The sequence below is a fragment of the Passer domesticus genome, chromosome 11 (assembly GCF_036417665.1).
Source record: "Passer domesticus isolate bPasDom1 chromosome 11, bPasDom1.hap1, whole genome shotgun sequence".
NCBI classification, from domain to species: Eukaryota; Metazoa; Chordata; class Aves; order Passeriformes; family Passeridae; genus Passer; species Passer domesticus.
Window position 1 is genome coordinate 160,160 of NC_087484.1, and position 24,178 is coordinate 184,337.

The 24,178-nt window shown below is 40.0% G+C and overlaps 1 protein-coding gene and 1 long non-coding RNA gene across 2 annotated transcripts; one reads left to right on the forward strand and one right to left on the reverse strand.

The window, feature by feature from the left end:
• Positions 1–1,379: 1,379 nt before the first annotated feature.
• Positions 1,380–20,632, reverse strand: LOC135278459 (uncharacterized). Its single transcript, XR_010345976.1, has 4 exons — positions 20,355–20,632; positions 7,398–7,522; positions 4,961–5,075; positions 1,380–3,705 (listed from the first exon to the last, which is right to left on the reverse strand). It is a non-coding gene; the product is annotated as an uncharacterized LOC135278459 (long non-coding RNA).
• On the forward strand, positions 17,871–23,979 carry TM4SF4 (transmembrane 4 L six family member 4). Its single transcript, XM_064384964.1, has 5 exons — positions 17,871–18,256; positions 18,500–18,589; positions 20,681–20,814; positions 23,347–23,536; positions 23,762–23,979. Exons 1-5 carry the CDS (start codon positions 18,083–18,085, stop codon positions 23,777–23,779), a joined length of 606 nt encoding a protein of 201 aa, XP_064241034.1. The 5' UTR covers positions 17,871–18,082; the 3' UTR covers positions 23,780–23,979.
• The last annotated feature ends 199 nt before the right edge of the window (positions 23,980–24,178 follow it).

The following is a 24,178-nucleotide window of genomic DNA, read 5'->3' on the forward strand; positions in this document are numbered from 1 at the left end:
GATGGGGAAATACTTATTTCCTGAATCAGAACTTTTCTATTCTTTTGTAGTATAATTACAGCTAAAATAGCTGTGTCATTTGTGTACCAAAACATGGAATTTAGTGCTGCAGAAATACAGATGTGTTCATTCCAGAGCAGCATTCTGCCCTGCAACCACCTCCTCTGACTCCCAGGGGTCAGATCCTGCCCATGGGACTTTCTGCCAGTGCTCAGAAGATGGACCACCCCAAGGATTCCACCAGCTCCCTCTAGTGATAATCAGGCTGTCACCAAGCAGGTTCTGCTGGGCCCGTTCGCGGGCCTTTGCCTTCGGTGACCTCTAGCTCTCAGGTCTCCCACTATGGCACCTGAAATACCATCTTCAGGTGAGAGGCATCTGCCTTTGCTGGAAGACAGCAATGCTCAGTAACAGCTCCTGGTGAGGAGCCAGGCACAAGGCACTCTTACAGGGAGAGGAACTGAACTAAGGCATCATGCCCACCAAGTCACACCTGTCACACCTTGAGGCTTTGACAGGACAGGTGGGATTTGGTTCAAGTGTTAGTTAGAAAAGAGAGTTCTTCCTAGAACAGACTTATAAACGTCAAGTTAAAAAATAAAATAAACCAACTTTCCTCTTTTACAGAAAAGTAGTCCTGCTCTCTGCTCTCCATAAGCACAAAGACAAAGGAAATAAAACAAACCAGAAGTTTCCTCTAAAGGTGAGGGGAAAAAAAAAACTCAAAAAATCAAAATACCACAGTCCTTCCCCAGCGTCTGCACTCAATCAGATAGAATTTCCCTCCAAAAAGGCAGGCACTGTCAGGCAGAGGAAACTGCAACCATGTCAACAATAGTATTTACCTGTCTGGCAAAACGTCCTGGGCTTTTATGTGTTATACTCCATTGACTCCCAGGATTTTGATAAATAACACTCTGCTCTAAGATGAAGACATAGGGTTACTAAAGGAGCACTACTTAGAGACATACAAAGGGCTCAAGGAAAATTAAGATGTGTCCCGTGAAATCATTAAAATTACAAAGCCATTACAGCATTCTTCAAATGCAGACTTTTAAAATAGGTTGCTGATTAATCCAGCCTATGATTAATGTGCAATAAATAAAAATATTATCCCAACAGAAATTAGTTTACTGTCCATTTTCATTACAATTTATTATAATTATTTTAATTATTAAACTCTTTTTATCTCAACCCATCAGTTTTCTCACTATAAACCCCCATCCCATCAAGGGCAGAGTCAGCAAGCAGCTCTGTGCTGGCTGGGTTACACCATGACAAGTGTCTGAACAGTACATTCCTAAGTAATGTCAACAACAAGGTTCTATTAAATTTTATTGCTATTAACTCAATTCTGATAACACTAGGATCATGAATGAATGTTGCCAAGATAGAATCTGGATTTTGTTTTTAATTATTTAAGATTATAAAACAGTAATCTGAAAAACATAAGACATTTCTACTTTTCTATTAAAATAAAATGAAGACCTAAAATTTACAAGCTCATCTTGCAAAGATCTCAAAGATCATCCTTAACATTGTAAATTATACTCACAAAGAGGAAAAAGAAAAGTAATCACCATTGGTTAGAGGGCACACAGTTGTCAGGGCTATATAACTTTGCACTGCTAAGGGAGTCATTTTATCTTAATGATAAGGAGTCCCAGTACCTTAGAAGTCATGAGAGATAGTTCTATCTTTCCTTGCTTTAAAGAAAAAAGGCTCACCTCTGGCCACAGCACTGCAAGAATAACTCCACCAACATTGCATTTACATAGTTCTGCATGTAACTATGGCACAAGGTGGAACTTAGACTGTGAACTGTAGACAAAAGGCTGAGCAGATGAGGCTAGTGAAGGTGTGCAACACCCTCACCTCCTAGTCTTGGCCAACACATATCTGACAGTCTGTCCTCTCCTGGAATTTCTCATCTGCTCTGCAGAATGAGAAAACAGGCAGAAGAGGCTGGGACTCCATTCCTGTTCTCCTCTTGCATTAAGAAGGCTTTGTGTGAAACAAAAATGAGTTCCTTTAGTCAGGCAGAGCTTAACATCAATAGAAAATACATATTTTTAAAGATCTGAAAATTAACTGTCCTGTCGTGTAAGAGCAGTATAGTTTGGACTCTCTTAACATCTTCTCAAACAGTCTTTTCCAGCACTAGAACATGTTTTATTGGTAAGTACTTTCTCACTTGTGGTCTAAGTTCTTAGTTGTCTGGAACCAGTCCTGTTCTAAAGCCCATGCCATTGCATTTGACTAGAGAGCAGGCCTCAAGGCATTAGCTTGAGGATCCACCACAGTAAAGTAGTTAATCTCAATTCTAATGGCAATGCATTTTCAGAGCTAGATTTCTTACTGCTTGGAACACAGAAAACTTAGCACACATAAAAGTTCTGTCTCAGTTAAAAATTAACTACTACATACCTATAAGACAAAACTCTCCCCTGTATTGTAAACTGTCCTACTGGAACCAAAGGATATATTCATAAAGGCAAATGACAAAAATAGGATCCTAATCCATACCCACTTTCTTAAAGCAAAGGACTGTATTAGGCTAGATGTCTCACACGAGTACTGCAATGGAGAACTTTAAGGAGAGCAATTCCAGACTGGTAGTATAAGCCATAAGGTGGCGGCCTCATGTTGTGCCAAGGGAGGTTTAGATGAGATATTTGGAAAAATTTCTTAGCCAAAAGGTTTGACCAGCCCAATGGTGGAGTCCCCATCCCCAGAGGGATTAAATAGCTGTGTACATGTGGCACTTGGGTACAACAGTTAGGGTGGCCTTGGCAGTGTTGGGGGAATCATTGGACTCAATGGTCCCAGAGGGCTTTAATAAACTGATTCCATACCTCTATGATAATCTGAAACAATCGAGACACACCAAGGTTTAGATAGATACTTGGAAATGATAGGTGTTGTCATATGAAAGACAAAATACTACATGGAGCCAAGGTCCTCTAATAGTTGTAAGGAGCCAAAGTCCTCCAATAGTTATATAATGCCCGTATCCATAAGACATTTCAACTTTATAACTAATAATTGGTTCGGTTCAAATACAATCCTGACAATAAATTAGAATAAACACATCTATCTAAAGTACACAAACCCAGACTAACACCGCCTATTACTTACACACATGGTAATTTCTACCTCTGCATAAGTAATCACAGTGCTCATGGATTTTCTTTGGTTCCTTTTATAAAGCTGTGATTATGCAAAGCATTAAGATGATTTTTAGCTACAAGATCTTACTAAGCATGGACTTTATTGAATTTAACCTGACTGCAAACCCCATCAGCTCCAATATTACATTTCTGCCCTTCAAACACACTAATGAAACAAAACCCTTAAATAGAAAGATGACTGCTGACAGCCAGCTCGTTGGGAAGCAGAATGGCATGGTGGGTGTTTGGAGAGCACCACTAAGTCCTTCTTCCATGCTCTGCTCCACACACTCTGGTAGAGTTCCTGCCATGCTGGGCTCTCAGCTGGGAACAGAAACTCTGGGCCTGCACATCTGCCACAGAAAGCAGAGGAGCTCTTGGGAGAGCTGCAGTCCTCTGTGTTTGAAGACAGTCTCCCTCTTCTCCCCTTCAACCAAGGAAGAAAGGTTGGCTGGGATGCTGCTGGTACTGCACGTGCTGCCCCATGTGACAGAGATCAGCTCTGAACAAAACAGCTGCCAGGAGGTACCAACACCTAAAGATACAGAGACTTAATAGCTCCAAGCTGTGCCGTAGCATTCATTGGCTTCTCTGATCATGATGACTGAGATCTAAGGTTGAAAACAGTTCTTTTTCATTTTCACTATTCTCTGACTGTCTAGGCAAAATTTTTTATGTTACTGTTCAGCAAGAGGAAAATATGAAGTCATTACACAGTAATTTTTTTAATTGAACACTTTCCAACTTTTGCTTAAAATTAAAGATATCACTGCATCTCTTCCTTTTCTTTACTTTTTAGCTGATTTACAATCCACAGAGTACTTGTTTCTAATAGGTCTTTACTGCTTTACTACTTTAACAATAGTTATTTTCTTTTTTCTAACTACTTATTTTTTTTTAAGTAGCACATGGACTAATGTTATAAAAATCCCAGGACTAATGTTATAAAAATGGACAACTTTTTTAGCCAAATTATTTAATGGCAACATACTTCAAATACTTGTGAGGGAAGTCTGATAACCATCACATGTGCAAATATGGTTAAAGTCCCCAATGACAGATTTCCTCCTCATAGTACAGAGTATGCAAGGGAACAGAAAATATCTCTAAAAGTTAACCAGCTGAGAGCACCCCTTAGCATCAGATCTGGGCGGGCTGTTTTTCTAGGTACCTTAGCTTCACTTCACTCAGTCTGTGCTGACAGACGAGTCCCACAGCCTCAGCACCTGCAAACAGCAGCAGCAAAGCTACAATTGCAATAGATTTACACATTTACACGTTACACTTTGTGACATGGCCCACGTTACTGCACTGCCATATGAAGAGCAGTAAAAACCACTGTGTATCCAGGCATTATTCACATAGCTCAAGGTACTAATTTCATCATATTGCTCACAGCATTGTGCAGTAGTTAGCAATGAGAAATTCTGAAAAGGTATAAAGTTCTTTATAAAAATTGGTTAAATCATAACGGAAATTTTTTTCAAAATTTATTTTGTAGCTTGCAAAACATAATATTTTCAACACAGAATTCAAAATGGTCTCATACTGAGAATGTCTCTTCAATAAAATCACACCGTGATTAGAAGTAGAGAACTATTCATTGTACAGTTTACCTGATCTGGAGACTTGCCTTTTACCTGTGTCAAGAAATATGCCTTTTGAACTGCAAGTGGCTGAAAATTTTTATGGATTCATTCCTCTGTGTCTGAATCATACTTTTAGAGTTGATCAGACTTGAAAAACAAATACATGCCTCTGAAATTATTTATTGGATATAAAAGCCATACCTTTAACATTGAAACTCTTCAAAATGTTTAGAGTCAAAGTTATGATTCTTTCTCTATTTGGAGGCATTTCCCAAACATTCACATGCTGCAGGGAGGAAAAAAACCCTTTTTCTTTCTACCTTAAACAAAACGACAAAAAAAAAGTGTTATTAGAAATTTATATTAAAACCAGCAGAGTGAATGTATTTCTTCATAATACAAGCTCCCAAAAGCAAGGTAGTCTTTCCCCACTTCTCTAAATCAATCTTTTAGAATAAGATATAAGTATTATGAATTAGCACAGTGTTCTGCAATAGCAACCAAATTTGCCCAATCCAAGGGCAAATGTAAGAAAGTTCTAATACTGTCATTATTGCCACATGAGGTGAAATCTTGTTCATTCACACAGAATAGATTTCACTTGCAAATGAGTTACAGAAGGGTGATTTTCATAATGCACTTGAAATTTGCTTATATGTAACAGTCAAAACAGTTTATAAGAAATATGTAAAGTTATGAAAAGCCCTTTTGTTACCTTCAGCACAGGATGTGTAAACAAAATAAAAAGCCTGGAGTGCCAATCTGCTTGCTCATATGAGGACATCAGTGGAAGCAAGGTGCCCCGTAAATCCTGCCAAATATACCCACACCTGAACTTTTACTTTGTGGGAAAACTGTTCCTCTAGTCCTGAGCTCCGGGACACAGCTCCCTGGGCTGCTGCTGCTCAGCTGTACTGGGAGCCTCTCAAAACCTTTTGCTTCTTGAGATGGCACACAAGAAGACAGCACAGCCAGCATGACCTGCCTACTGACAAGGCGTTTGACAAAAAGATGTGGTCTAGTAAGCCCTCAGGCTGAGGAAGGCCTGTGACTTTCCTCACGTTGAGAAGGTGTTATAATGATCTATTGTCAAGAATTGGGCGTCCCAACTTTTCCTACATCTGTACACTAAAAGTAGTGATGTTGATTCCACTTTTAAAATGTGCCTCTGCGCACACTGATTTGCCCCAACCTCCAAAATCTACCTCTTTTCTGTGACAGGATCAAGGCATGATTCACTCCTCCTAGCCAAAACAAACTCAAGTAGCCAGCTAAATCCATCCCAATGGAAGGAATTCCCTATCCCTGTGCAAGGCTCTGATACAGTTATCCCCATACCTGCTGGACATTAGTGTCAGTTCTGAGGTGTCTTTGCAGGTGTCACTACAAACCATGTCACGACAGATCAAGCACTTCCATTCCTCTTCCAGCATACATCATCCTGACCTCAAGCTAACCCAAATTATCTTGCTAAGTCTACAAAAATCTTGTGAAGTTTTGTGTCTGCTTTCAAAGATGCTATATGCCTGGATGTTTTGGTTTTAGTACTGCTCAGCACACAAATGTTCCCTCTTTGAAAATAGTTGATTCACTTGCCCAACAGGTAGCCCATTATGTTTAAGAGTCTGTCCTCTGTTGCTCAACTGGGACACAACTATCATGGATGGAATTAAAAAGTTTCCTCAAGTAAAGGCTACAAGCATGGGTGTGGATGTAGCCAGGTATTTCAAAATAGTCTCTGTGAGCCATGTTGTGGACTTCTGCTTCTTTCTAAAAATACCTCTTAATAGGCAATGTGTGCCACTGAATGAATGACTAAGAACTTTTTCCTATGAGCCCCGGATTAGAGGGAATGTTCGCCCTTGGTGTACAGGGTACTGCATCTAAGAGGCAGGTGTGCAGAGTATGCTGACCTACCTACTGAGAAAATGCAGCTCATAACTTGTAATAAAAGCCTTCCCTTTTCCTACACATTTTGCAACCCAACTATCATTACATAGCCTCACTATAAAACAGAAATGCTCAAGTTTTCAGAAGTATGAGGAATAGTATGAAGAATAAGTATGCAAAACTGAAATATCTAATAAGAAATAAATATCTAATAAAAATTTTAAAATGCAATTCTGCTTTTCTTAGTACTTATAAGGCATACCTAGACATTCAATCTACACCTTTTGGGTAGAAGTATTCCAACTGAAAAATAATTAGGAACAACTCTCTGTATCAAATGCCCTAGAATATGATGTAGAACTAAACATATTGGTCTTTTTTTGGTGTTTTTTTCCTAATAATAGTCTTACTACCTTGTAACACCCGCTATGCATTTAGCAGAAATGCCTGTTATTAGGGATAATGATTGCGACAGTAAAGAAAACAGAGATCACTTTTTAAAAAGCCTTTGTCTTAAAACTCCCATATTTGTTACTTTTTAAAGACTAACAGAAGTTCTGAAAACACCTGTTTCCACATCATTACAGTTATGACCTAAATGCATCATTACAGATATGACCTTCCTTCACTAAGGAAGTATCACTTCTACTGTCTACCAGCATTATTCAGAAGATTTCCTGTTTTCAAGTGGAACAGGGGGAAAATACCCACCAGTACACACCATCAAGTTCAGTGGCAGATTTCTCACCATTTAAATCTAAAAAACACAGTGCATTCTTAGTGACTGCTTCCAGCATAACACGGCTGAACAGGCATGGGAATTCCTTGGCAATTTCCACAGGCTCCACAAGGGAGAAGGCAGGGCAGATATGTCTGCTGTCTGTCAAGTCAAAGCTTCAGACAGAAAATCAGCACCTGAGCTTGTCCCAGAGAGCATCAGGCAAAAAGGGCATTGTTTTCAGAGAGGAAACAGAATGTTCTTGTGTGAGCAGCACAGCACAGAAACCACACAGAAACAGTGAAGGAACACAGAGCCAGGCTAAGCACCAAATTACTACCACCACTAACTGCAGAGGAAGATCTCTGCATGAGGGCTACGTGTGTTTCCTGGAAAGACATATAACTTGCATATTCCTGCTGAATTGTTGTTCATGCTGGAAATTGGTTGCTGTTTACACACCAAATCCCAAGGGGATTTCAATTAGTGTATTGTGATTTTCAACATCTTCAAATTCAGGTCACTTACTCTGTTGCCTAAATACAAATCAGAAATAGAACAGCCTATGTCCCTCAGTGACTTTCATTTAAAAACAGACAAAAACTAAGCCAGGAGTTTTGACCAAATCGAAGTGCATATCTGCTATGTCTGCAAGAAACTGGTTCTACCTATGAGTGTAAACATGGCTCTGAAACAGCTATTCAGCTAGAGCTTCTTCTGCTCTTCAATGCTAGAGAAATGGCAATTTTATCCCATGAAAAAGAACATATAAAAGGGCTTAGCACTTTCAAAGCTGTTGTCAAATTCACAGGATGAGCTCTACATTGTAATTAAAGAGACTATTAAGTCAGTAAAAACAGCAAAATACAAAGACGAAGCTGGGAATAAAGACCTCATTGTATTAAGATGACAACTCATGTAGCAAGTCAGATACTTTTGAGCTAGTATTGATATGTATATTTCAAGAGTATACAATAGCTTTGCTCAAAAAAGGCTAGGGTGTGACAAGAGCTGAAGCTCTTGCACAAGATGGTACAGCAACAACCATCAGAGGAGCCAAGGCTAATCCTGACAGGCCACTTAAGTACAACCTGGAGTAGGCACTATGACACATAGTGGTGATGATCTAAAAGAACCTATTTTGCTACAACTAGGCTGTAAAGGTATATTAAGATTTTGAAACATATTCACCAGCTAAAAAATAATTTTAGTCCCCATTCTAGAAAGGTAGTGTTACTCCCAGCCCCTCTAAATGGTGTGACAATTGGCTACCAAGAAGCTGACAAACATATAGAAGTATCCTACACATTGAACTTGAAAAGAAATGTTATTAAAACAGACCCTTAGTACCACATATGTAAATTCATTCTGGAGTCCTAAAGTCACTCCAGAACACTAGAAGTCCAAGAGGAAAAACTGAAACAGAGAGATACCTCAAAAAGAGTTTAAAACTATTTGCACTTAATCTAACCAGGGACTTCTCTTGTCAATAACAGCTGGATGCAACCCAGGCCACCAGTGCAGCCCCCAACAGTAAACTCCATGTATTCTTCTGAGATCCTGTTCACACTCATTTCCTGATATTGGTCCTAGCATTCCTGTCGTCTTACTTGGACTGGATCAGAGAACTAATGAGGATGAAAACTAGCCCAGTGGTGGAAATGACAAATTACAAATTTTCAAACCACTTCAGCCCATCTGCAAAGGGCAGTGGCACCATGCCAGCACCTCTGGGTGCTGGTGGAAGCTCAGGCGGGCACTGCTGTGCCCCCAGCCACAAGGAGGTCCAGCTCTGCTGCCTGGGCCACGGACAGGAGCCCTGCAGTCTGGAGCAGCCAAGGCACTCCTCGCTGCCAAAAATGTGTTTTCTGTCCTCTTGGTGAAGTACCAAAGGCACAACAAAGGGAGCAGGGGAAGAAATTGGAGAGTCTTAACAAAGTGTCAGAGAGGATGAGTCTGTGTATTGTCGTGGTATCTTTTTAGATCCCTGTTTCTGTAGAACAGAGACACCTGCTGCAGTATTCTTTGAATCAGTGTCCCCCTTGCAGAGGTGATGGTGCTGTGCATGGGGACATGGGGGATGACCAGGAGACAGCTGAGGAGGCAGAGCCATGGCCACGGGGAAGTAGCAGCAGAAGGCAGCACATCTCAGGGGTGCAATTGATCTCTGGCCTTGGTGACAGGAGGAGATGGTAGAAAAGACAGCTTAAGGGACAGACAAGAAAACAGAAAATGTGAACTCTAAGTTCTGCCACAGTCCTTTGAACTCAGGCCAGCTTCAAACGCTCAGCATATTTTTCACAATGAAACACAGATAACTAACTAGAACGATCCCAAAAAAAAATAAAAATTCTAATTTCTTGCTAAGCATGTAAGACCAGGATTAGGCTCTTGGAATCTGAATATTTGCACTGTTAGGATCTATGGCAGCCCCTACATAAAGATAAACACAGCAGAAACACTGGACCTTTGAGATCATACAGCATACTTCATCCCAGATCCCTGGTAAAAATGCAGGAGATCCATTATCTGTCAAAACAATATGGGAGTGTTCTGAAAGGAACAGGGTACAGCCTGGTACCGTACCATTAAATATTAACACAAGTGATAACTAATCTACTCAAGGTGAGTCAACTCTGACCACCGTTTTAACCATTTACGAAAAAAAAAAAGTTTAATAAATTAAGACTAAGCACATAAATTGTCCTAAAACATGCTACATTATAGTTTTGTGGGAAAACATATATGTGAAAAAGATCCAAATTTTATTTTGCTGTTTGAAAAAAAGTGAAAAGAAAAAAACTCTCTTAACCAACCCTGAGTTTGCAGTTCTAACAATTTCACAAAACCTAGTGTTTTGCATTCAAACTGGATTACTTCCATGCCTTTAGAAAACAAAATAAACCACTAGTCCCTACACGATAAGTTTCAAAAATAAACTGCATTCTGGTAAATGTCTTTGTGGGTTTTCCAACTACTTGGCAGCCAACATCAAATTTGATGCAGAAGCATCAAACTGAAACAGAAGCAAGAGGTTAGTTTTCATAATAGACTAATAGTTACCTGGCTCTATCACATTCCTAAACACACAAAAAATTCAAGCGAAAAAAACAGAGAGAGAGAAAGAGAGAGATCATTGCATTATGTTTCCTGCAGCTCAGATCCTGTATGAGCCTTTAGCCTGGATGAACCTGCATTATCAACAGGCTCATTCTCAATTGCCTGTTTATTTTTTGCTGACATTTGGTTCTCAGCAATCTGTAACAGTACATTTCCTACACAACAATCTGTTCATGACACGGAAATTTATTGTAGTTGCCCACTTACAACTGCAGAGAAAGGCCTGTCTTCCTCTCTGTTCAGCCTTACTGACATAAAGGTGTCCATGAAGCAGAAAGAGTTGCCATGGAAATAAAACCAATTTAACAAAAGCTGCTGAAAGACCCCCATTAATTAACCTATTACGGTACAGCAATTTTTCCTCTCAATAAATGTAGCTGGTATTATTTCAGTGACGCAACAAGAAAACCTTTTGTTCTCTTCTGTAGATTTCCTGCTTAAGGGAGAAAGGCATCAGTAGACAGTCTTGCACCACTTTTTTATAGTTCGTGGTAGAGTTTAAACTGAAGTGGTGAAAAGGAATTCATTATTTGTGTCAACTTTGAGAACCCAAGTGAAGGTCACTGAATATAACTTGTTCCTGACAATAAAGGTTTTTACTTATTTTGAAACAAAAAGATCTGACTTAAAATACAGGTTTAAAGTTTGTTTTCACTTTTGAAATCAAGACTGTCAAATTCTTTTGGAAACACATATCGTGCCTGTTGTCACTATGTTGACAAAATGAAATGGTCCATGTAAGTCTCAGAAAATAAAAGAAACTTTAAACTACAGAGTAAAATAAAAGACGCATCTGTGAAGTAGTTAACACATTCCAACTCTGTATATGACATACTACACCTAAAAACCATATGGGCTTTCATGAGAGAGTAACAGCTAATTTGGTTTCAAGCTGGGACAAACTTGGTCTGCAAAAAAAATAGGAAGGTGTAATCAAACGAAGGGAGAGCTAGAATGTTCTTCTGTTTACTAACAACAACAGAACCCAAAAAAGATACTGCATAATGACAATGACAAGAATTATACTGTAAGAAGGGACAGGGCATGCCCAGCGGCAAGATTTCCATTGCTAAGGTTCATGCAATGGAAAGGTTTGAAGCTTAATGTGGATACTGTAACCAGCAGTATAATTCTATTCCTAGCCTAGCAAATTTAATAGCAACTAATCCATAATCGCTAGGCACAAGCGGTGTCTAATATAAAACAGTTGCCTTAGACCATCTGGATATCTATTTACAGAGCAATCACTTTGTTGCTGTACCTAATGTAGATTTCATGATTGCAAAGGGATGTAGTGGAGGATGAGGGAGCAGCATGGAACATGCACCCCCACTCGTGTGAATTCTCCAGACACAGGGTCAGGACAAGCTTCTCAAAGCTGCAACAGCACAGAAAGAACTGAAGGGGCAAAGATGCTGGGAGAAGGTGTAGGGGTTGTCCCATCTTCCCTCTGAAACTCTAAGAAATACAAGCTAAAAAAAAGCACTAATGGTCTGATAACAGGAATAGCATGACATGTCTTTGCTCTGTGGGCTTTTCTTTGGAGAGTTGTCTTTGGGGCTGTCAGTAGACAACATACAATTCACAAAACCCCCAAGTTTTCAAACATTTTCAACCCGTTCATAAAAAGAACACAAACTTCCAAAAAATTTGCTGGAAATTAGACTTAATGTTGCATGGTCTGTCTCAGTTTTAAAATTTGTTAACTGGGAAATCAATTAATTACTACAATGGTGCAAAAGCAGATGCTCAGCCTCAGATCTCCACTACTGCAGTGACTAGGGAATAAATCCACTGCAGGCAAGGCCACAAACATGAAGTCTCACATTGCCCTTCATGAGCCTGTGGAGTCTATTGCTGACAATAGCAATACCAGAACTCCAAGGTCAAGCCACCAGCAAGTTGAGCATTTCGGGTAAATTAATAGCATTTAAATTGTGGGTAAAGAAGGATTTGGGTAAGACAACTCCTCATTTCTTCTACAGCAAGGCTTCCCACAGAACTTTGAGAGAGCCATGGATACACCCAAGGCACGCAACTATGTTCTTAATGTACTAACTAAAAACTAAATGTTTTATTTATTTTGGAAAAATGAAGAAAAAAAAAACAACACAGCTGTCACTTGTAGGCATTCCACAAATAAAAGCCCAACCAGCTGCTTCCTTTAGAATTTCTTGATTCTTGCTATCAGAGGAGAGCAGCATAGAAAAATATACTATTTAGTCTTGAAAATCTTTCTGTAACACAATTACAGCATGAGGATAACAAAGAAAACAACTGAAGAGGAAATAAGTTGTAAACCTGGACTATGACCCCACTCTTAACAAATGTCCGGGTGAAATCAGCACAGGAGGTGGACTAGCCAGCTGGAGGCATGCTTATAGTTATGAGTAAGATAAATATGAGGCATTATGCATCCCAGTCTCTCATCAGATGGATTAAAGGGGATGGTGTATATAACATTCTTACTGTCAATCAAAATCTGTATAGAATTGTATCTAAGTACATGACACATACAGCTTGGAATGACCCACAGCCATCCTTAAATTCGAACACACTCAAAACTGTAACAGTCTTTCAGATTTGACCCAAAATGGAAACAGTTCTACTTCCTCGGAAAAGATAATCTTCCTTCCTTTAGTTCTTCATTCTGCCTCCCTCACAAGCCTTAAGGCAGACATATGCCTTACAGAATTCTGGAGAAGCAAGAGAGCAAAGAGCCAATTAGCCACAATCATGTCATTTTCATGGAGCACATGAACAATTCAGCTGGACAACACAAGTGGAGAATATGAAACAAAGTAGCAGGGATGAAACTGGACAGAGAGACTGGGTTTGATGGATTGGAGCTTGCATCTCCTCATTACCACAGGAACCAGCACATGGGGAAAGCTGTTCATCAACAACACAAGCTGTAGAAAGAAAGAGCTGGATCTCATCTACTCCCATCTCCTCCAAGACTAGAAAGAAAGATGAGAGGTAAGTATTCTCTTCCAGGGTGAAACCAAAGCAACTCCATGAAAGTTTGCAGCATTATTCCTGTTTTGCATTTGGGGCCACATAAGGTTCCTCGCTATGGTGAGTTAATGAATTCACAAAAGGATTTTCATTTCAATTACACTGGTATCTAAAAAGGGGTAAGAAAGCACAGGCTTTATCTCTGGCACCTACCTCCCCTTAAGGCTATGTGTACACTTGATGTTTGCACCCCAGTAAAGACAGAAGCAGTCTCCACCTGCACCAGCACTAATGGTTTGGAAACAGGGAAGGCAGCAACCACAGCCACAGTAGCCACAGCAGCACTCCTGGCATTCTATCAGATATTTGCACCAGAAAGGCTGGTAAAACCCTGGGCTGTCTGTAAGAGTCTGTGAAAGAAGAGTGGGAGAGAAAAAAGCCAGCTGAATGGCCTGTCACACACTATAAGAATCTGAGTGCTTACAAAAGCAAAGAAAGAAATTCCAGGTCCAGGATGTGACGTGAAAACTTGAAGATGTTTGTTGTTGCAAAAGACACAGAGATAGGATCATTTCAAAATACAGACATAAAAAGCCTGTCAAAACCAACAACACAAGAATTAAAATCTGCTCTCCTTGAACATGATGGGAACTATGTATTTCAAGCTGTAGTCAAGATTTCATCAAGCAACACTAATTTCAATTTATCATATTTTCAAAGATTTAGAGTCCTTGTACAAATTACTCACAAGTAAAATTTTCTTGTGAAAAATCAGATATGCTGACTGCTAGAAAATGAAACCAAAAGCAGACCAAAGCATGAAAAACACTGTGCTTTTGTGAGGATAATACACATGGAGACACACTGTATATTGCTGCACTCTTCAGAAACACACTGAACCAGGATGAACACTGGGTTCTGAAGACATGTAAGTAACAAATGGTCACTTTGAGAAAGAAGTTACAGGAAACCAAGCCCAGTGATAGCATCCTGTGACGCTTCCCTGCAAAGCAGGGAAAGAATAAATGTATATGGTAAAAATAGGAGGCAGATTCATCTGTTTCTAAAATTTGAAGCAACTGGCATAGTTTCCTAGGTAACTCCTGCTTGTTTGCTTGCTTTTGTAAAGTCAAGAGGAAGAAGAAAAACTAAATTACAGCAAGAGGATGATGGTACCTAATCGACAGTTCTGCACTTCAGCATGCATAGTGACAAGAAGAATACATAATTGCAAATGCTGTATAACCACTGTAAATAATAATTTGTGTGACGCGGCAAAAACTTGTAACACGACAATAAAGACCACACAGCCCCGCAGAGAAATAAGTAACAGGTAACCCCAAAGGAAACGATTCCTTTGTTCTCTTCATTTTTGAAAATACCTTAGAATACCTTAGGTGGAATTTTTGTCCTCATTATTAAAAGTACTTCAGTGGTGCTTAGATGGTCCACCGCAATTCTGAAGTTCCTTTGTTTTCTCTTACAGACATTGTGGATTATAAAAAAGGCAATTTCATTAATATATAACAATATACTTTTCATACAAATGAACAAATATAAATATCACAAGATTCAAGAAATGTAACAGTAGAAAAAGAGAGAGATTATGTACTTATAGTTATGTAATTTTTGCTTATTTTAAAGTAATATAAATTAGAGAAGCATCAGAGACTGCTTAGAGCCCTCATGCCCATTTGCTACTGGTTGACAGTTACTTCTGGACTGTTCAGAGTACGTCTTCAGGAGAATGAAGGAATGGAATTCTATTAAAACCCTTACAGACCACACTCCATGTTGAAAAGGGCATTTGTGGGAAAATTGGCAAACGGGCAGTGGGGACATGTAATACAGAACATGACTGCAGAACAGCACAATATAAAGTTGAGTTACAGTGCAGCTGAATACAGTAATTCTAATGTGCCTTCCAGCCCACTTCTCCTAGACACTCATCATCAGCATACTTGGCTTTTCTGTATTCATGGTGATGTGATGTCTGTGTGTTACTGAGGACACCACCCAGTCCAAGCTACATTTGCCATAAGCTCTTATCTGAGCTTTGACAAAGGTCAAAAAGATATGAGGGAAATACTGCGTACATCAACAGTCTGTCCTCAGAGCTTGGGAGAGTCCAGCAGTTGGGACTGGGACAGGAAAACCTGTCATGAGAAAACCCATGAGACCTAGCTTTTCCTTAGGCATTTTCCCCTCTCTGCTCTCAGGTGCCTCACATACAGCCAGGCCCCACGTCTGACAGAGGAGCCTGGGAATAGGAAAGGGAATTAATTTCTCTCATGCCAAAGCTGTGTATATGGATGCAATGATGGCTTTTACTTTTGTACATACATAGCCCCATTCTCAGTTTCTCACTGACATGCATTGCACATCCATGCATTTCACGGGGAAGGAGTGGCTGACTTTCCAGCAAAAGCAGCAGGTTCTGCCCCCTCAGTACACCCCACTGGATGTACCCCTTTACTACACAGCTGTCAGAGCTGGAGGGATTTTTGGAGTTCTCCAAAGAAGAGCTTGTGCTAATGTGATCCTTCACTGCAATGAAGATTTGGGTCCCATGAAGGGACACATTTTTCAGCTCATATTCCTTTGCACTCTCTCAAAAGAAAGAAACTTGGTGCACAGTTTACCAGCCTCTCTCCAGCCCTCAATGGAACTGCACAACACCAAGCTTGCATTGTGCTAGATGCTAAGAGCAATTTGTGTTAAGAGCAATTTGATGCAGGAATATCCTTCAGTATTTCTTGCTTGACACCAATGTGTCATCATATATATTTTATAAATTATTATATACGTATATATGTAAATGCATACACACAAGTTTACTAGAAACAGCAGAGGCTTGAGCAGACCTGTTTTCTACTAGGCTAGTGTAAATCCTATCCTACCTATAAATTTGTACGTCCCACTCCTTCCTGGCTCAGTTTCAGGGAGGGTCAGTTCTTGTCACAAGCTTATCAAGCTCCAGGTATCCAAACTACATTTAGACTATGGAAGCAGCCACACAAATCACAAGAGCAAGGACTCATGACCTTGGGCATTGTCTACTCAGTGCAGAGGAACAGCAGGGTCAGACGCGCCAACACCCAGACACGGCTGGCAACACACTGGCAGCTCCCAGGGCCTGGCAGAGACAGCTGCTCTGGCTGAGCAGTGTGGCTGCAAAGGGCCATGCTTTCCCAACTGTACCAAACAGCATCTGTTGCTCTAGCGAAAACACTACTTCTAGCAAAAACTTTAAGGGGGATCATGATGACACATGAAAAACAAAAACAGCACAACCTCCAGAAACTGTTTGGTAAATCATCAGCTGCAGCCTCCTGTGCCAAGAACATGGAATGGGGATCTTCCAGTCCACCAGGAACAACCACTGTCACTGTCCAGGCTGTTCTGCTAGATCTGCGCTTCATACCAAGAACCTGTTACTTAATTTGTGTTGTGTTACGTGCCAACTTGACAAGCCACTCAAAAAATTGTCTTAATAAATACCTGAATAAAACCTTTTACAAAGTAAACTAGTGTCATTTCCTCAGAAATCATGACTCTGCTCAGCACTACAGTCACTGCAATTCCTAGGACTGGTCGTCACAAAAAAATCATCCTCTGGTCTTCCTAATATAATAACAAATGCATATGATTGGCAGTAGTGACAATAATTTCTTGCCATCCTTTATTGAATAAGCTTAAGTTTATTTGATATGAAATATTCTCCTATGAAAGTAAAAAAATGTGTGAGTTATCGTAAAACATGGCATATGCCATAATTTCAAAATACAATCTATGGAAAATACTGTCAGGTTTTGATTTGTCTTCATCATATAACTTAATATTTGGTGAAGAGGGCTATTAAATATTAGAGCATTTCTAATTCAGTCTTTCCTGCAGTCTTCCATCATGTAGAGCACGAAATGACAAAATAAATATAAAATCAACCTTTTAATCCCAAAGAAAGAGAAGAAACGCATGCCCTGAGGCACAGTCCAACTACCTACCACCAATAAATGTTTCTCATCTTGCTACAACCCAAGAACTTTCTCGGGTTTGTGGATGTGTATCTGTCTTGGTCTAAAATGGCTCATCGTTGTATTAGCTAGTTTCTCTACTATTTCAGTTAGAGAACTGTGTCACAACATGTAAAAATTTGGACAATGAATATGTTATTCATATAAGCTGATTTTTATGCATTTTTATGTCAGTCCATACAAAAGAAGTGTTTTCTCCTATGAAGAAAGATCATGTGTTGTAAAAATGATGATCCAGAGCTAAGACAGGAATCAACCCATGACCTGAGCCCAGATTATGAAGTGTGTCAGCCACCTTAGTAAAATATTAACAGATTTTGTGGGTTGTCATAGTAAAATGAGAGGCTGCCCTGAGCGTAACTTCATTTACGGACGAAAATTGACATCACGGTTTCAAGGACATATAAAAAACCAGCACAGTGCATTTTCGATTGACTGCAGGAACACTGACAGGAGCATTCCACAGGCTCAACTCCTCTAACGGCACAACAGAAACTGGATTTTGCAAAGTACACTGAGAAGCTTCTTTTTATAAATCACTTCTGAGAACATCTGAAAGATTTTATTTTATCTTCAACTGTGTTTGCAATTATTTAAAGAAGCATGTGCACGGGAGGCTGTGCCAAGTGCCTGGGAGGTACTCTCATCCCCCTGGCCGTGCTTTGCACCCTTGCTAACATTTTGTTGTTTTTCCCTGGAGGAAAAGTGGCTGAAGACAGTACACACATTACAGATGAAGTTTGGTACTTTGGAGGGATCTTGGGATCAGGCATATTGGTAAGTGTCTAAATTCAGTCATTTCTACCTTCCCCCCACCCGCAGCCATGACTTTCATTGTTAAATTTTCTCAGGACTGCAAATTGCTCTTTGATAAACAAATAAGTTATAAACCATCCAAAGGTTTGGCAATAAGTAACTTAAACTAATGATAAGAATAGAACCCCCCATATAATTATTATATTTTAAAGAAGATGTAATTTGAATTCATCCCAATTCAAACTATATTTCTATTATTCGTAGATGATCTTCCCTGCCTTGGTATTTTTGGGCCTTCAGAATAATGATTGCTGTGGATGCTGTGGGAATCGGAGCTGTGGAAAGAGGTTTGCGGTAAGTGAAAGGAAACATGGCAAAAAAAGTAAAAGCTAAATTGTTACTGATACATGTATTTTCCTCTCACAGTCATTGTGAGTCTAGATAGAGGCTGTCTTGAGTGTGGGACAAAGAGACCTGCCATTTGCTTGAGTGCTGGGAAGTAGAAACAGCAGGCTGTAAAAATTGTATTATGCCTCTGATGTTTTACCACAGGTACCACAACAGTATGGCCTCATTGGTTTTTGCTATCAGGATAGCAGAAGGATATCAAGATACTTATAGTTACTATCACAATTAAAATTTATTGCTGAAAGATCTACATTTTGTTTTGCAGAGTACAACAGTCCTCTCCTTAGCCATTTTTTGTTGGCAGCTTTTAAAATCACCCTGGCAGTTAGACACTACATTCCCAACTCACTGCAGGCCCACAAAATGAGCTGTATCTCAGATTCACAGGAAAATTTTCAGGAAGGTATAGACCTCGAGAGATCACCTAATCCAACCTCCTACTTTAAAGCAGTGTGGGCGAGGCTCCACTTTGAATTTATAGATTATTTTCACACTCGAAAAGTTTCCAAAGAATACTTTCAGACACTAGTAAATATCTCAAGCTTTTTAGTTTAAAAATTAAGTCAGAAAAAAAAATATTTCTAGTAGGAAAATATGTCTTTTTGAAATAAATTCTCTGGATCAAGTAGATCATTACAGTTTTTAAATAAAGGAACACATTTTCCACTGAGAAAAAAAAAAAAGGAGAGGAAAACAAATAGGAAAAGATTCATGCTTATGAGGTTGACCAAAGAGCTTTCCCTAAAGTCTCTCTTCGATGCTGTCTTCATGCAATACCAACAAAACAGGCTGAACTTTGAGAAGGGGGAAACGGAGCCATGTGTTTGTCTTTACAACACTGCACAATCCATTTTCTGCAAGCAGAGAAGAGAAGCTAGCTGAGTTTTGCAGAGCACACACCACTCCACAAGCACCCAAGCACGGTGGTGTTTGTGCTGCCCAGCCAGGGGGTGACCAGGGTCACACACAGGGGCCAGGGCCAGCATGGCTGAGTGGGGGCAGCCTGCAGGTGTGTGGTGCTACCTGCAAACCAGCCTGCCTTCTCTGCTGGCAGTGTGCTAGAGTGCAGCTGACGGGGGAGTGTTAATACACTCAAGAGTACCAAGTACACTGTACTACAAGAGTCCTATGGGCCTTATCACCATCAGCATATCTGAGAACCAAATTTGGTATTTTAGCTGAAATCCATTATTATGATGTCTACTACAAAAGCATAATTTTTTAATTTAGCCCTGATAGATATATCAACATAAAAATGCATGCCAGGACTCAAGACAAGAGTTTTGTGATGAGGTCTGAACAAAAAAATCACATTGGACTTGATGGTATTAGAGGTCATGTCCAACCCAAATGATTCTATGACATGAAAGTATTGGGTTTTTCTCTTCACCTGTATCACTTTATTCCAATAAAGAACGTCACCTTAGCCTACAAACTGTTATGGCTACAAGTATTTCAGAATTCAGAGCATTAGTTCTTGCACAATTTACTTACATATTAGTATATATGGAAAATTCTGTAACAGAAAACCAGAAAAATAAAGACATACTTTCCCAACTGTTCCAATTGTACTACTAGAGCTTACACTGATAACTACCTGTGAGGAGATAAAGTATACTAATATGAAACCTAAAGGGAGACTTGGGAAGGAAAACTATAATTATTTGATCCAAATATAACCAAGATACCAAAGCTAACTTGTAAAGGATACTGTAGATTTTTTAATGCCTTGAGTGGTCCAAGACTTCAGTCTTCCTTGCAGTCTCCTGAGAAGAACGTCTGGCCGCAGGGGAGCAGGAGGCCCCAGAGGGGAGCAGTGCCATCTGCTGCCAGCCCCTGCCTGCTCCGCCTCAGGAACACAGGTTCAATGCTGCCAAAGCTTTAAAATACCAGTACAAGAAAGCATTATCCATTTACTATGCAATGAAAACTAATAGACTTCAGCTGTTCAGGTGTTGATTATTTGACTATTAACAGCTGAATTCAGGGAACAGCTGAATTTAGGGAACAAACATAACATTATTTTTTCTTCATCAGATGTTTTCTTCTATAATATTTGCTGCCATTGGAGTCCTGGGAGCTGGATACTGCTTTATTTTGTCAGCAGTAGCCCTAAACAAGGGCCCTAAATGTCAAAGTGGACAAGAATGGACCTACCCTTTCCAGGCTGGGTAAGACAAGGCAATCGGAAAAAAAAAATACATATATATACATGTTTTAAGTTTGTGAGATGATTCAAATTCCAAATCCATTGTGTAAAAATGGGAATGATACTGCTTGTCTAAATTATACAAGCTCTTAGAAGTGCTTGCAGCACACAGCAAGACTTCATAAGGTTCAAGAGCAAGTAAAAACTACCAAGTTTCAAAAGGGCAAATAAAGAGAAATGCACAGCATCTTCCTAGGTTATTCTTGGGATGATAAGCAACATACAGGGATAAATTCCACTTCGATGAATAGAAATGACACATTGAGACACCTCTCAGAGTCTTGAAGGAATTGGCTGATGTAATTGCTACGCCACTCTCCATATTTGAAAAGTCCTGGCAGTTAGGCGGAGCCCCAGGTGTCTGGAAAAGTGGAAACAATACACCCACCCTTAAAAAGGGTTGAAAGGAGGACCCTGGGAGCCATCGACCTGTCAGTCTCACCTCTGTGCCTGGGAAGACCATGGAGCAGTTCCTCCTAGAAGGTCTGATGATGTACATAGAGGACAGGGAAGTGATTTGTGTCAACTAGAATGTGTTCACCAAGGGAAAGCCCTGCCTGATCAACCCAGGGGCCTTCTGTGATGGGGTGACTCCATCAGTGGATAATGGAAGAAGTCATTTATCTGGACACAATCCCCCACAACATCCTGCTCTCTAAATTACAGAGAGATGGATTTGATGGGTGAACTGTTAGATGGAGAAGAAAGTGTTTGGATGGTTGCATCCAGAGGGTGGTGGTCACTGGCTCAGGATCCTTGAACACCAGTGACAAGAGGTGCTCCTAAGGGATCCCTGCTGGGACTGGTGTTATTTCATATTTTCATTAATGACACAGATGGAGGAGGCTACCAAGATGATCAGAGGGATAGAACACCTCTTCTGTAAAGAAAGGCTGTGAGAACTGGGATTCTTCATCCTGGGGAAAAGAAGCTTCAGGGTGACCGGATTGTGGCTGTCCAGTACCTGATGGAAGCCTACAAGAAAGATGGAGAGGGACTTTTTATAAGAGCATGTAATGACAGGACAAGATAATGGCTTTAAACTAAGAGTAGGTTTAGATCAATTATTAGGAAAAAAATTCTTCCCTGTGGGAGGGGTGAGGCACTGGCACAGGCTGCCCAGAGAAGTTGTGGATGGCCCATCCCTGGAAGTGTTCAAGGCCAGGTCGGAGAGGGTGTGGAACAATCTAGGACGGTGGAATGACCTGACCATGGCAGGGGGATTGGAACGAGATGATCTTTCAGGCCCCTTCCAACCCAAACCATTCTGTGATTCTATGATTATATTGAAATTTAATGGTATTCAAATAATTACTACTAATAATATAATATATATAATATTAATAAATATAATCTATGTATAATTTTATTTTGGCTATGGCATTTGCTTTTTCCTCATGCTCTGCAACTCAAACATGTTTACTGTCATGTATATTTATCACTTAACCCCACCTATCCCACTGCTCAGACTAAAGTCAAGACAAGTTCAACAAACAGCACAATGTGCTACTGAGGAGAGCAGATGTGAACAGAACAGAATGGCAAGGGCTGCAGTAAACTCTTCATTACCTCAGAACCTCTAATGCAGTCTGACTCAGTCAAGAGTGACCTGGCAGCATTTCTTACAAAATATACAAAAACATTTTACTTCAGGGTGAAAAAAAAAAAAAGAAAAGAAAGAAAACAAGAAGTGTACAGGTAGAGGATTATTTGCTCATGGGCCAGTGAGGGCCAGAAACCAACTCCCTTGGTCTCATTCTGAATTTTTGGAAATATGCTCTGTTTCAAACATAGTTTTGATTGCAGTCCAGAAATCACTTGACAAGAACACAAGTCAGCACTAAGAATATGCATATGAAATATAGCCAGTGCTTAAGAAGTTTACAATTAAATCAAAATGTGAAGGTAACAATTATGGAGGTTATTACCTTTACTTTAGATGAGGCATCTAAAATAGAAAAGCTGTTATTTTCAGCTCAGTGGGCAAGAGGTGACATGCATAATTTCATTATTTGTTTTGATAATTCAGTTGTTTTGATTACAATGTACTCCCTTGTTCTCAACTGTACTTTGAGATACTGGATTATATGTCCTGATCACAGTCCCCCACCCATCCCCACACACAAAAAATGCTGTAATCAAGTGAAAGCAGGAAAAATGCCCCCGACAAAACACTGGAACAGATAAAACCAATTTGGCACGTGCTTGGCTAAGATCTTTTCTTCCCAAAACACTAAAAATGGTTCAATTGTATCAAACACATACTTGTCTCTAATTGCTCCCTTCTGATGTCTTGTTTTTCCCAAATCACTTGCTTCAACTTATCTAGAAGCTAAACTGAAGTCAATTTCTAGATAAGTAGCACTGGTGTGACAGTGGAAATGCACCGAAGTGAACAGAAGCTCGGCCATGTCGCAGCAGTGACAACCTCTGAGTGGTGAGAGGCTCCTTTGTGAGCTAACACGGTCTTCCTAACTGTTGTGTTCTCATGTAGGGATTACCTTGCTGACCACACATTGTGGGTAAAGTGTACATCACCTGATAATATTGTCCCATGGCACCTGACCCTCTTCTCCTTGCTGCTGGTCATGAGCGGGATCCAGGCAGTGCTCTGTGGCATCCAGGTGGTGAACGGCCTCTTCGGGACCATCTGTGGGGACTGCAAATGCTGTGGATGTTGTGGGGTGAGCAACTGATGCCTCTCCTTTGTTATTTTGTGTGCTGATGAGTTACATACACACCTCTAGCTGACAATCAGGAAAACTAAACTGGCCTTCCCCCAGCTCCATGGTCATGTTTTCTAACATACTGCCAAAACCATACACTGTTGCCATTAGGAAATAATACAAGCCTTTGAAAGTCATAGCAATAGCAGCCAGGAAATTACCTCCATGTTTTTATTCTTCCAGGGAGATGGAACTGTCTAATGAATAGGAATGTTGCAGACAACCTCTCTCCAGGGAGAATCCCTTCTGCAGCTGCTCCACAAAGCAGCCCTCAGATGCACTGGCTCCGGCTAAGAAGATGAGAATGAAGGGCTCCTCCTACCACCAGTGTTATGAAGCCCCGACTCCCTTTCCAGCCCTCGTGAAATCCCTCATCATGGAATAAAATAAGTGAAATACAACTCTCACATTTATATTTATTTTTGTAAAACAGCTTCCATTTAAAAAGAGGATATTCTCAGGCAAGACACAAATTTGGGTTCCAATTTTATTCAGGTCAGTTAAGTAGCTTGTAAATCCTCAAAGCTTGCAATCTATACATGAGCACAAATGCTGTTTATTAATCTTTTTGTATAAGTTCAATTTAGCTGTATTTGGCAC